The sequence below is a fragment of the Cyprinodon variegatus genome, unplaced genomic scaffold (assembly GCF_000732505.1).
Source record: "Cyprinodon variegatus isolate N-32 unplaced genomic scaffold, C_variegatus-1.0 Scaffold1422, whole genome shotgun sequence".
NCBI lineage: Eukaryota > Metazoa > Chordata > Actinopteri > Cyprinodontiformes > Cyprinodontidae > Cyprinodon > Cyprinodon variegatus.
In genome coordinates, this window is record NW_015151875.1 from 102386 (window position 1) to 115575 (window position 13190).

The 13190-nt window shown below is 41.7% G+C and overlaps 1 protein-coding gene across 1 annotated transcript; it reads right to left on the reverse strand.

The window, feature by feature from the left end:
• hn1 (hematological and neurological expressed 1) lies at positions 1-13042 on the reverse strand. The gene is made up of 5 exons (XM_015402992.1): positions 12790-13042; positions 10373-10515; positions 7143-7291; positions 2917-2947; positions 1-499 (listed from the first exon to the last, which is right to left on the reverse strand). Exons 1-5 carry the CDS (start codon positions 12843-12845, stop codon positions 354-356), a joined length of 525 nt encoding a protein of 174 aa, XP_015258478.1. The 5' UTR covers positions 12846-13042; the 3' UTR covers positions 1-353.
• Positions 13043-13190: the final 148 nt, after the last annotated feature.

Here is a 13190-nt window from a genome sequence, read left to right on the forward strand (position 1 = left end):
ATTCTTTTTGTTTTACCATTTACAACCGGGGAAGAAATGAGGGACAAACTATGTCATGCCTTTCCCAGCAGGCGAGATGCACTACAGGATGGGCTTAAATGGAAGGGGTGTGGGAGATACATAAAGTGCTTTTGTCAACAGTTTTCTTCTTTCAATAGAAAAAAGGATCAAACAAAAGGTTTGAGGGTGGAGTGAGAGGACATGAGAGTCCATGCATGTGAAGGCATGGGGAGGACAGACGGTGGCATGTTGATGAGGTGGAGGAGAGAGGTGGGGTGTTTTTGTTTTCAAAAAATAAAAAAGTGATTGAATGAAAAAAAAAATAGAAAAAGAAAACAAAAGAGAACGTTGTTTTAACCAAGGATGAGGCTGGATTTGCCACCAGGAGGGTTTCTTCGACCTCCCGCGGCAGCATTGGCACCTCCCGACGGGGCGGGGGGCTGTGACGTCTCCTTCTGCTCTGGCTCCTCCTGCTCCCCCTCCACATCTTCAGGACTTTCTACAGCAACAATAAAAGGCCACTGTGACTTCATCTGAACTGAATTAGTTGATTACAGCAAATGTGATTCAAATCAGCAGCCGAAGACACTGCAGACATTTAGACTAAACCAGGGCTGGTCTACTGCTCCTGCTGTATAATGGCCGAACATTCTGGCTCCACAATCATGGTAGCTGATCACAGCAGCTCAGTATCAACTAATCAGAAGCTGAACTTTAGGGCTAATTCACATGAACAAACAAAACAAAAGGTGATTAAAAGAAGCAACATAAAGAAATATGAGAACCAAACGAGCAAGTGGTGGTAGATTAATCTGTACTGACAATAAAGGTTTATTTATGAGGAAACAAACTTATTTGGTCAGTGTGTGACATTGTGGGTCAGCCGATTGGCCGACACCAGAGCTGAACCAAAAATAAGCATGAATAAGAACGGCTGTGTTTGAGCAGCTTTGCAAAGGCGTACATGGACATGGATAATGCCTTTTATTCACTCTGACCTCAAACGCTGCTGCTTTTCCACAGCAAACACTCAGCATGGGTTTACAGTAAAGCTGCATTCAACAAGTGAAAGTTATTATTTAGGTTCATCACACACAAATATATTTAAAACCTTTTGCCTTTTAGTTTGAATGAAGTTTTGAAGATTACAAACTAAAGTCTGTCCTATAGTTTGTACAATTATTAACATTTCTGTTTAATACTGAAATCACAAGAAAGGTACGTCAGTCTGAGGTCACATCTTAGGTAGTTAGGAACTCAAAAGATACTACATCCAAGCAGTATATCAATGGAAAGTTAAGAAGAAGGAGAAATACATTTCCCAGAATCTGGAGGAACACTGGAGAGGCACAAGCTGGTGAGGAAGGCCACTTGTATCCTGGGCTTCGCTCTGCACTCAGTGGAGGAAATGGCTGAGGGGAGGGTCCTGGCCAAGCTTACATCCATCATGGACAACACCTCTCACACCCTGCACCAGACTGTAGAGGAGCTGAGCAGCTCCTTTAGTAGCAGACATAGAGTGTAATAAGGAACGCTACCGCAGGTTATTCATCCCTGCTGGCCTTTACAGTGCCACTGCACTATAACCTGATGTAAAAACGTATACTATCTATTTAACAAACCAGAAACCACACTTTACCTGTCACTGGAATAAAGGGAGAAGTTTCTCTAACTTCCTGTTCTCTTGCTTATGGGAAAAAAAAACAACAACTTGGATGCTTGGAAATATATCCAAAACATCTAACCTTCTGCTTCAATCTGCAGGGGAGGCTTGGTAAAAATGTATTAAATAAACAAACCTTTTAGGGAGGTATTGAGCTGTTTTTCAATGTAAAATGAATAGCTAAACTTAAGTCCTGTGATTCAAAGAGGATGTATTTTGTCTTATTGCTGTGTGTAATGTCCCGCAGCTGTGAGGTTTGGGGCGCTAAAACTTTCTTGTAAACCAAAGGGGGGACAACCAAGAAAAGTTTGGAAACCACGGGTATAGATGATAATATGATGCCTGATCAGTTTATCCTATTAATTTGCAGCATTATGAGTAAGTGTCACATTTCTATCTAAATTGGAAGCAGTTACTTCCTGTTGTAAAGTCCTGAGTAAATATCAAAGTTTGTATTTGTATTATTATCATACCATAAGAATCCCATAGCAGCCCTGCCAAGTGAACACTATTTATGACCCTATTTTAAGAGCAACAGTAGAAGCAGCTGTGGCAACTGGATTCATTGGGAGTTAATGGGCTCTTTGCCACAGACAGTGGGCCTGCATCGTTTGGTTAAAATGGACGCAGATGTTAAGATATTCCTGCAGGCTTTGCTGCCTTTAAATCTGACGCCTTGCTTTCTGCTAGCATACGTTCAAACTGACAAAACAGGAGTTGCAGCATCGTCAGAAACTAGAGTTCATCCAAGAGGAAATAGATCACTTACAGGCAGTGCAACAAAGGCTGCTTTAGTTCCAATATTTCTCCATTCAAACCAGACTGCAGACCCCTTTTATTATCAGAGGACCCAACCATTGGGCTCCAAACCTGCACCTGGTGATTAATAAAAGGCTTTTCATACTAAGTGAAGCCTGCCATCAAAGAACAGCTGCTTGACTCCAGATCGCCATGCCATGATGACAGGAACTAACCACATCAAAGAGGTCATGTGTTGCTGACTCAGAAAGGGAGAAGCTGAATCCTGTATATATATTCTTTTATTTAAGAAGTATGACTTCCAGCATAGATGAGACACTCTGCAAAGATGTGATATTAAAGGGCCAGGATAAAATTACCTGGTTTGTTTTCAGAGACCATGGAGCTTTTCACTGAGTAATCCAAGTCATGCCCTTCTGGTTAGTCACAGCCATCCTGTGACAGACACTTAGCTTTTTTTTTATAAAAACAGATGAGGAAGGCAGAGTGCTTACCATCGTTTGCTTGTTCCTGGCCGTTTTCACCCTAATATGTAAAGAAAAGAACAACAGTGTCAAACTGGTCATTAAAAGTATTAGGAACTTTTAATACATGAAAATAAAAGTACACTTTCCATCGTCTGCTATGTGACCGTCTATCGTAGAGTCCCTGATCCTAGTTTATTCCTAAATTATTCATCTAAATTAAAACTTTAGATTTGCCTTCCAATGAAAATTTCCATCTTTTGACTTGTTATAAACAAAAACTTTATGTTATTTTGTTTGGATTTTATTTTACAGACAAACACAAAGTACAGCATAACTATAAAGCAAAAGAAAAACAATCTTTGTTTTAAAACAAATATAAAAACTGTGGCGAGGATTTGTATCTAGCCGCTAAAAAAAAAAAAAAAAAAAAACGTAAGAAAACAAAATCTAGGCCTTAGAAAGTCGCCTAAACAAAGTCCATTTATTCTGTGAAGTTTTTTTAATGAGGACAAAGGAACCCAACAGTCAGATCAGAGAGCTTATAAAACAGCCATAGAGATGGTCAAGGAATGAATCCACAAAGCAACCACTGGCCATGAACTCCACAAACATGCTGTAGTAGTTTTCATTTACATTTGACCACAAACCAAGCAAAATGGTAATAAAACCCCAAAATAAGCTTGTGGTCATAATGTGACGGCATTCTTAAATGCATAAAACTCATGGGTAAACTGTGGCTCTTGTTTTGACCAGCTGTTTAAAGTGCTTTTTTTTCTCAGTATTTTGTATTTTTAACAATCCTGTAACGTTACAGTGATTATTAGTGTTGCACCCATACCAAAATTGCACTAAAATGGTATCGGCAAGTACCGAGAAATGGGGCACAGATACCATTTTGAGAGCCAAAAGTTTATTCAACTATCGTCACTAATTCCAGGTAGGCAATAAAGTGTTCTACAGGATTCACTTTGTATTAGTCTTTTTCCTGCTTCGCAAAGGTAGGCAGCAGCTTGACAAAGCCGTGATGGCAATTATTTTACATCCAAAACCACACTAGTGGTTAGAAAAGAAAATGATGCTCCATAGGTAAATCTTGCACATCTTGTACAATATGGACTGATAAACTCACTGATTAATGTTCAGGGTCCCTTTTCAATGAACTGAAAAAAGTACAAGCAACATTTAAAATTGGAAGTTTTTTTTTCTATATTTTGTGACGATTTCCTTCACTAAAACTGCTCTTTGAAGACATTCTTTCCATGTCTGCAAGAAAATGTGTTAAAAAACAATAAAATGTGTTGGGATTACAAACGTCGCAGTGAACATTTATCTGAAGAAGTGGATCAGATTCAAAAGCAGAAATCAAGCCATGAAATTTTCCACTCAGACACATTTCCTCTGTGATACTGAGCTCAACTAGACTCTTGCTCTGTTTTGGAAACAGAGCCTCCTCACTGTACCTCTCGTCTCTGGTTCCAGATCAAAGCTGCTCCAGAGTTGTGGATGGTGGTCAGCTCCGGCTGGGGGTTCTTGGGGAAGAGGAGAGGCTGCTGGACCCTCCTCAGAGGGGCTGATGGTTCTCCGCACAGAGTTCCTGTAGGTGCCCCAGCTGGATATTTGAAAGAAAAAAAAAAAAAAAAACACACCTTAGAGCTGCATGGGCGCTGCCTAGATGAACTCATATGGTAAAGCTAAACAGGAAACATGAACATGGCTTCAAAGCAACAGTCACGCCATATAAAGACTAATCCAATAAGCACCAAAGCCAAACCAGACCCAAATATCTTCAGCTCACCAGGACTCATCAACTCTGCTTTGACTAAAACAGCAGCTTTAAAAATCATCTGACTGAAATACGTCACTGGGAACCAACACTGAGCATCAAATCTGCTTGGACGGCTGCTTCAGACCCAGAAAGACGCAGTGGAAGGCGTCCAACCAGACGACCCCGGTTGCCAAGACCCACATTACCCCATGTAGTGCCTTCATCATTTCCCTTCTGCAGAAAAAAAGCGTTAAAACCCAGCGTTGGCTCAGTGCAGAGAGACAGGCCGTGCTATCCGAGGCCACATAAGGCCGCCACTATCATCCAGAGGGCCTGAGAGGCGACAAGCTGCCTTTGTTATGAGGGGAAACACTGGCTGCTGAAGAGCCAGGAGAGAGGCCACTGTTGTTAATGGAGTTCAATGAATTAGAAAGAGTATATACCCCCAACAAGAGCTCGTTCATAACTCAATATTTCTGAGCCCGATCAGCTTAGTGCCCATTGAACAAGACGTATGAAACATGAGAGCATTTAACGGCAGAGATTGATGGATCATACAAAACAGAGCATCCTACTTATCTTTATTGATCTCAGCGGTCCATGGCATAAAGGCATGGAAGCAGCGAGACAGGAAAAGTAATTCTGTGGTTACTGCTAGTCTGTGCTTCCCCCTTTATTAGAAATAGCTCATCATGTGGGCAGAGGCTGAGGGCTCTTAAACATACCAACCAGCTCTGCTGTTATAACATCCATCAATACTTTAGCTTTCAGGCGAACATATCCTCCCGCAGTCAAACCTATGAAGCTCTCATTAAATCATTTCCTCTTCCTGCTTTCCTTTATTGTCTTTTAGTTTAATACTATGGGAAATTAATTACCAATACAGACATGAGTGCTGGGATAAGAGGGCTCTAAAACCTGCACTTCATTAGCAAACCAACAAAGTTTCTTGTGGACTATTTGGAAAGAAAAATAAAACAGGATTTGTTTTGCTGTTTAAGTGGCTGGAGCATTTCTGCAGCTTCTTCCTGACTGGCCGCTACATGGCTCCAGATGGTGGAGACATATCCAGTCCTTATAAAACGCACATTTGACCATCTATCAAGGAATCTACACAGCCCTGCACGCCAGATGAACTATCGTCACACAGAAGCCGCGCAGGCTGAGCCCAAAGCTTGTAAACTGTGAGATAAGTTACCATTACCCCTAAATACATTAACATCCTCCTCCTCTTCTTCTTCCAGTTGTGTGAGCAAAAGAGGGGCAAGTCTAAGAAGCGTTTCTAAACTTGAAACGGTCCCAAGTAAAACAAAGCAGGCAGGAAAAAAGGCTTTACTGTAATCAGCTGCAAGCTGTCTAAGGCTAAAGAACCCATTTGAGGTCAAATTCTTGCCTGTTCCCAGATAATTTTTGTGAATTTTACTTTTGCTAAGCTTGGGATTTTGCTCTTTCTTGAACAGCTATCATCTGGTGAAAAGCAAGGAAACCGGTACAAGCTAAACATTGAATAATGACGGAAACTTTCCGGGCTTTCAGTCCAACCACTCTCGAAGGCATAAACGTCAGATCACATTTAAGCCTCCGTGGCTGAAAGTTTGCAGCGACCTTGATCGCTCCCGGCTCCCTTCACTTCCCTTCTCCGCGTGCAAGGCCATGCCTTTCACCGAGTGATACCGTTTTCCCGTCTTTCCACTGCAAGCACAGATCTACAGCCTTTATTTAACAAAGCTTAGCTTCAAATTACCCTGATGCCTGCACTCCAGGGCCTTTTGGCTGCCATATATGTGGGGAAACTCCCTCTGATGAGCAAAATGAGCCTCTAGTCTGCATCTTATGTTGCCTGCTTAGCCAAACTTTCTGTGTCGTTTATTTTTCCACTTTTTCAAAGTGTTCTAAATGACAGAACTACGCAAAGTAGTGCTTATCTGTAATGTGGGAAGATATCNCTATCGTCACCAATTCCAGGTAGGCAATAAAGTGTTCTACAGGATTCACTTTGTATTAGTCTTTTTCCTGCTTCGCAAAGGTAGGCAGCAGCTTGACAAAGCCATGATGGCAATTATTTTACATCCAAAACCACACTAGTGGTTAGAAAAGAAAATGATGCTCCATAGGTAAATCTTGCACATCTTGTACAATATGGACTGATAAACTCACTGATTAATGTTCAGGGTCCCTTTTCAATGAACTGAAAAAAGTACAAGCAACATTTAAAATTGGAAGTTTTTTTTTCTATATTTTGTGACGATTTCCTTCACTAAAACTGCTCTTTGAAGACATTCTTTCCATGTCTGCAAGAAAATGTGTTAAAAAACAATAAAATGTGTTGGGATTACAAACGTCGCAGTGAACATTTATCTGAAGAAGTGGATCAGATTCAAAAGCAGAAATCAAGCCATGAAATTTTCCACTCAGACACATTTCCTCTGTGATACTGAGCTCAACTAGACTCTTGCTCTGTTTTGGAAACAGAGCCTCCTCACTGTACCTCTCGTCTCTGGTTCCAGATCAAAGCTGCTCCAGAGTTGTGGATGGTGGTCAGCTCCGGCTGGGGGTTCTTGGGGAAGAGGAGAGGCTGCTGGACCCTCCTCAGAGGGGCTGATGGTTCTCCGCACAGAGTTCCTGTAGGTGCCCCAGCTGGATATTTGAAAGAAAAAAAAAAAAAAAAACACACCTTAGAGCTGCATGGGCGCTGCCTAGATGAACTCATATGGTAAAGCTAAACAGGAAACATGAACATGGCTTCAAAGCAACAGTCACGCCATATAAAGACTAATCCAATAAGCACCAAAGCCAAACCAGACCCAAATATCTTCAGCTCACCAGGACTCATCAACTCTGCTTTGACTAAAACAGCAGCTTTAAAAATCATCTGACTGAAATACGTCACTGGGAACCAACACTGAGCATCAAATCTGCTTGGACGGCTGCTTCAGACCCAGAAAGACGCAGTGGAAGGCGTCCAACCAGACAACCCCGGTTGCCAAGACCCACATTACCCCATGTAGTGCCTTCATCATTTCCCTTCTGCAGAAAAAAAGCGTTAAAACCCAGCGTTGGCTCAGTGCAGAGAGACAGGCCGTGCTATCCGAGGCCACATAAGGCCGCCACTATCATCCAGAGGGCCTGAGAGGCGACAAGCTGCCTTTGTTATGAGGGGAAACACTGGCTGCTGAAGAGCCAGGAGAGAGGCCACTGTTGTTAATGGAGTTCAATGAATTAGAAAGAGTATATACCCCCAACAAGAGCTCGTTCATAACTCAATATTTCTGAGCCCGATCAGCTTAGTGCCCATTGAACAAGACGTATGAAACATGAGAGCATTTAACGGCAGAGATTGATGGATCATACAAAACAGAGCATCCTACTTATCTTTATTGATCTCAGCGGTCCATGGCATAAAGGCATGGAAGCAGCGAGACAGGAAAAGTAATTCTGTGGTTACTGCTAGTCTGTGCTTCCCCCTTTATTAGAAATAGCTCATCATGTGGGCAGAGGCTGAGGGCTCTTAAACATACCAACCAGCTCTGCTGTTATAACATCCATCAATACTTTAGCTTTCAGGCGAACATATCCTCCCGCAGTCAAACCTATGAAGCTCTCATTAAATCATTTCCTCTTCCTGCTTTCCTTTATTGTCTTTTAGTTTAATACTATGGGAAATTAATTACCAATACAGACATGAGTGCTGGGATAAGAGGGCTCTAAAACCTGCACTTCATTAGCAAACCAACAAAGTTTCTTGTGGACTATTTGGAAAGAAAAATAAAACAGGATTTGTTTTGCTGTTTAAGTGGCTGGAGCATTTCTGCAGCTTCTTCCTGACTGGCCGCTACATGGCTCCAGATGGTGGAGACATATCCAGTCCTTATAAAACGCACATTTGACCATCTATCAAGGAATCTACACAGCCCTGCACGCCAGATGAACTATCGTCACACAGAAGCCTCGCAGGCTGAGCCCAAAGCTTGTAAACTGTGAGATAAGTTACCATTACCCCTAAATACATTAACATCCTCCTCCTCTTCTTCTTCCAGTTGTGTGAGCAAAAGAGGGGCAAGTCTAAGAAGCGTTTCTAAACTTGAAACGGTCCCAAGTAAAACAAAGCAGGCAGGAAAAAAGGCTTTACTGTAATCAGCTGCAAGCTGTCTAAGGCTAAAGAACCCATTTGAGGTCAAATTCTTGCCTGTTCCCAGATAATTTTTGTGAATTTTACTTTTGCTAAGCTTGGGATTTTGCTCTTTCTTGAACAGCTATCATCTGGTGAAAAGCAAGGAAACCGGTACAAGCTAAACATTGAATAATGACGGAAACTTTCCGGGCTTTCAGTCCAACCACTCTCGAAGGCATAAACGTCAGATCACATTTAAGCCTCCGTGGCTGAAAGTTTGCAGCGACCTTGATCGCTCCCGGCTCCCTTCACTTCCCTTCTCCGCGTGCAAGGCCATGCCTTTCACCGAGTGATACCGTTTTCCCGTCTTTCCACTGCAAGCACAGATCTACAGCCTTTATTTAACAAAGCTTAGCTTCAAATTACCCTGATGCCTGCACTCCAGGGCCTTTTGGCTGCCATATATGTGGGGAAACTCCCTCTGATGAGCAAAATGAGCCTCTAGTCTGCATCTTATGTTGCCTGCTTAGCCAAACTTTCTGTGTCGTTTATTTTTCCACTTTTTCAAAGTGTTCTAAATGACAGAACTACGCAAAGTAGTGCTTATCTGTAATGTGGGAAGATATCTAACGGTTTTACACAATCTGAATGATATTGTGAACACTTAAATTTAAATTCCGTGACTTTTCACTTTGATGCCTCAAAATAAAGTCTACTGTAACATTTAGGATTCACCAAATTAAACAAATCTCAATCTCTTTTCTGAGGGTTTTGAAGTTTTGCTATAAAACATTGGCAAAATAAATATAACAGAGAACAAGGAGCACAGCATATAGATCAGGGAGACAGTTGTGGAGAAGTTTAAAGCAGGGTTAGGTACTAAAAGCCCCCCCCAAAGAGCATTTCACTTCATTACAGATACTGTAAAACGAGTGAAACAATTGAAAACTGCCTAAACACAGCAGTATATCATACTTAGTTCAAACAAGGAGAGCATTTATTTAGAGTAGCAGACAAGAGGAGTTGTAAAGATTCATAGCTAAGGTAAGAGTCTCAATACTATTGGTCCAACAATCCAGATGAAATGGCGTGTTGAAAAGAAGCCATCAGACTCCTGTTTCACATTTGCTACAAGCCATGAAGGGGACATGGGGAAAAAACTGAAGGAAGAACCAAAACTGAACCCTCTGACCTAAATACAAAAAAAAAAAAGGGAAAACTGATATTAGCATTTAAGACCACACCTGCATTCAACCGGCGTTTACAAACCATCTATATAATGTCACAGAGATAGGAGATATTTGCTTAATTTCCAAAGAAGTGTAAGAGCATATTCTCATTCTCAAATGTACAAAAGCAATTAGAAACATAAAAAACCAATAAATGCTGGTTCCTCTACAATGATGCACTACATTGAGTTGGTCTAATGTTTGTGGTTAAAGTGGGAGTTATTAAAAAGACGGTACTGTATTTGGGCTCAATAAATACATGGTACTTTTGGTTTAATGGGGGCTTCTAGAAGTTCTAGACTCCACTAAACTCAGCCACAGTCATCCCGTAGATGTAAAGCTCCTGCAGCTTTGATTATGTTTGGCAGCTCAACTCACTTGGTGGATTGTTCCTTCGATGAGCATGGGGGTCATCCGGTTCTGCGAAGATGCTAGAGGCCATCTTGTTCTTGCGGTTGGGGGTTGCGTCTTCATCTGTGCCAAGAGAGAAGTTGGACTCCCCACCGGGCGGCCGTAGTACCCTTAGGGATTAAAAACAAAGACTGTAACAATAGTGTAACGGGAGGCTTTAACAGCTCAAAACAAAAAGCAGCTGTGCAAAAAGAAAAAAAAAAGAAAATCAATAAATCAATGAGCAAATACAACATGAGGATGCCCTTAGGCTCAAATCCCCCCCTTTACTAAACACATAGAGCGACCGGTGGGTCTAAGCTGCGGTTGTCAGCCTCTCAGTCACAATCTCTGCCCTTCAGCTGACTCTGCTCGCCTTTAAGCGCAGACTTAGCAAGCTAGCTGCAGCCTCATCTCAGCAGATTCTTTAGCCGTGACACACAATGACTTGTTCATTTTTGGACTCATTTGGAATCCCAGCTTCAATTTAATTAGGGGTTTCTATTGGACCAAAATCCAGGAACTGAGGTATGAGTCTGTAAAGGTCATTATACATTCAGTACATTTAGTTTACTTTTCAGTAGAACTGCAACTAATGATTACTTTACAAATCGATTAATCTGTTGATTATTTTTTGCAATCAATCATTGATAATCGGTTGGCAAAATGTTCCTTATAGAAGACTTTTTTAAATGAAATTAAACCAGGTGAAACCAAAACTTTTGCGCTTGAGGAGTTCTGGACAGAGCATATTGATAGAAGAAAACATTATCTATTTATTGTTTATATATTTCTTTACAATCTTGGTATAATTACTGCTCTAAGTAGGAAAGTTGATGATTATTTTTAATAATGGATTAATCATGATTAATCTGATTAGTTGTTTCAGCTCTACTTTTCAGAGACACAAAACTGTGCAGCGAAGCCTTTAAAAGTTCACTATGTGGAGCGACAGTTGGGGTGGATGACAGATACCAATCTGCTAGAACAGCCCATGTCGGACCCCTCCCTCTTCTTTTCAGCAAACTCTCCTCTCCTGGAGTCCCTGAAGCCACCAGCTGACACACGGAGCAGCTGTCCGAAAGGCCGGGCAGGCAGATGGAGCCCAACAAACACCTCACCTCCTCCAACCATACAAAGGAAATAAACCAGAGACATATCTGCACAGCACTCTTCAATGGATCCTTTTTTTTTTTTGGTGTCCCTCACACACGGCTGTGACAATAATGCCTAAACCAGACTTTATCCCCCGGCCAGAAAGGGATGAGCTCATGGTTTCCACATGGATTGTGATGAGAAGGGGAAAGCTGTTAGCAGCATGGCAGCTGACCCCACCCTAGATCAAACTGAAACACTATCAATAAAATAATCATCTGTTATAGGGAGCAAGAGGGCAGTTTAAAGGGCAGATGCAGGAGCTCCACAGTCAAAGATGGAATGTGTGATAAAGCAGGGGTAGGAGGGTCGCTGATGACCTACAAAGATTTGATCTCTTTGTTAAAAAAGCTGCTCTCTGGATCTTATTTAGACACACGGAAACAGAAATGACCACCAAATTGTAAAAAAAAAAAAGGGGGCTTTAGAGACCAAAAGCAAAGAGCTATGATAAGATTTAGAGGCTTAGTTAGCCCCCACCCAAGCCCCCTACATCACCCAAAAGCAGCTTGCAATCTCACAGCCGACATCTGACAGGCTTACCTCCCAAAATCTAGAGAAATATACATCTATTTCTATAGAAATATAAATTCAGAGAAGTAGAGGAAGGTAGCTTTTCTGTTTTTTTTTTGTTTTTTTTTACTGCAAAGGGGAGGAATTCATTCAGACCATATGCATCACTTACAGGAAAGGAATGACTGCATGCTTTAAGCATGAGGTGGTCTGTTTTAAAGCACATATAAAAAAAAAAGCCGTTTATCATGACTGATTAAATTCCCTTTCACCAAAATCACAGAGACTAAGATGAATGCAGACTTAAAGTCTACTCTAGGCAGTCACATGCTATTAATAAGAATGTAAAAATACTGAAGGTTCAATTTATCAGAACACAGAAAGACATTTAGTTGTAACAACAAAAGAATAGTTGAGGGAGGTTTGTGCACTTCTTAAAACGGAAAACAGAAAAAAAAAATTGTTTTTCTTTCTATTTTAGTCCAGCTCTCCTGGCTAAAGCCCACACTGCAGGCTTACCAAACTAACTTATGGTGGCTAAAGGGTATGGTGCTTCTGCGACCCAATAAGATTAACTCAATTAGCAGCTCTATGTGACAGTTTAGCTCAATCCAGTTATACCCTTCACCACCAATAGCGGACTGCTTTTAAACGAAGCAAGCCGTCTCCCCGCATCCCACTCCTTTTGTTCCTCCGTAGAAAATATTCAACGGCTCCTTCTTTTTTTATTTTTTTACCTGGAGCTGCTTTTAGTACCGGGGTCTAACCCTTGAAACGTGGTGGTGGTCGTCATCTTCGAGGAGCCGTTCCAATGTCTCGGCGGTCAGCGAGCAACACTCAAACTAATATAAAAAAATAAAAAATCCTCCTCGTTGCCCGCAGAGAAGCGACGAGATGTAGACTCCACCCGAGACTGGGAAAAAAACCATAAGAAGAAGAGTTCTGTTGCTTCTGCGGTGCCAGCCGTTCAGACTCAGCCCAATGGCCGAATCACGTACTCTGATTGGATATGACCGTTCAGAGGCTCCTTCTGATTGGTCGAGAGGCTCAGCGGTCAAACCTCTTGTTGGTGGCAAGCGTCAGTGACCAGGCAGCCCACATCCCTGAGGCCATATTCCATACAGTGCTTGAATTCATT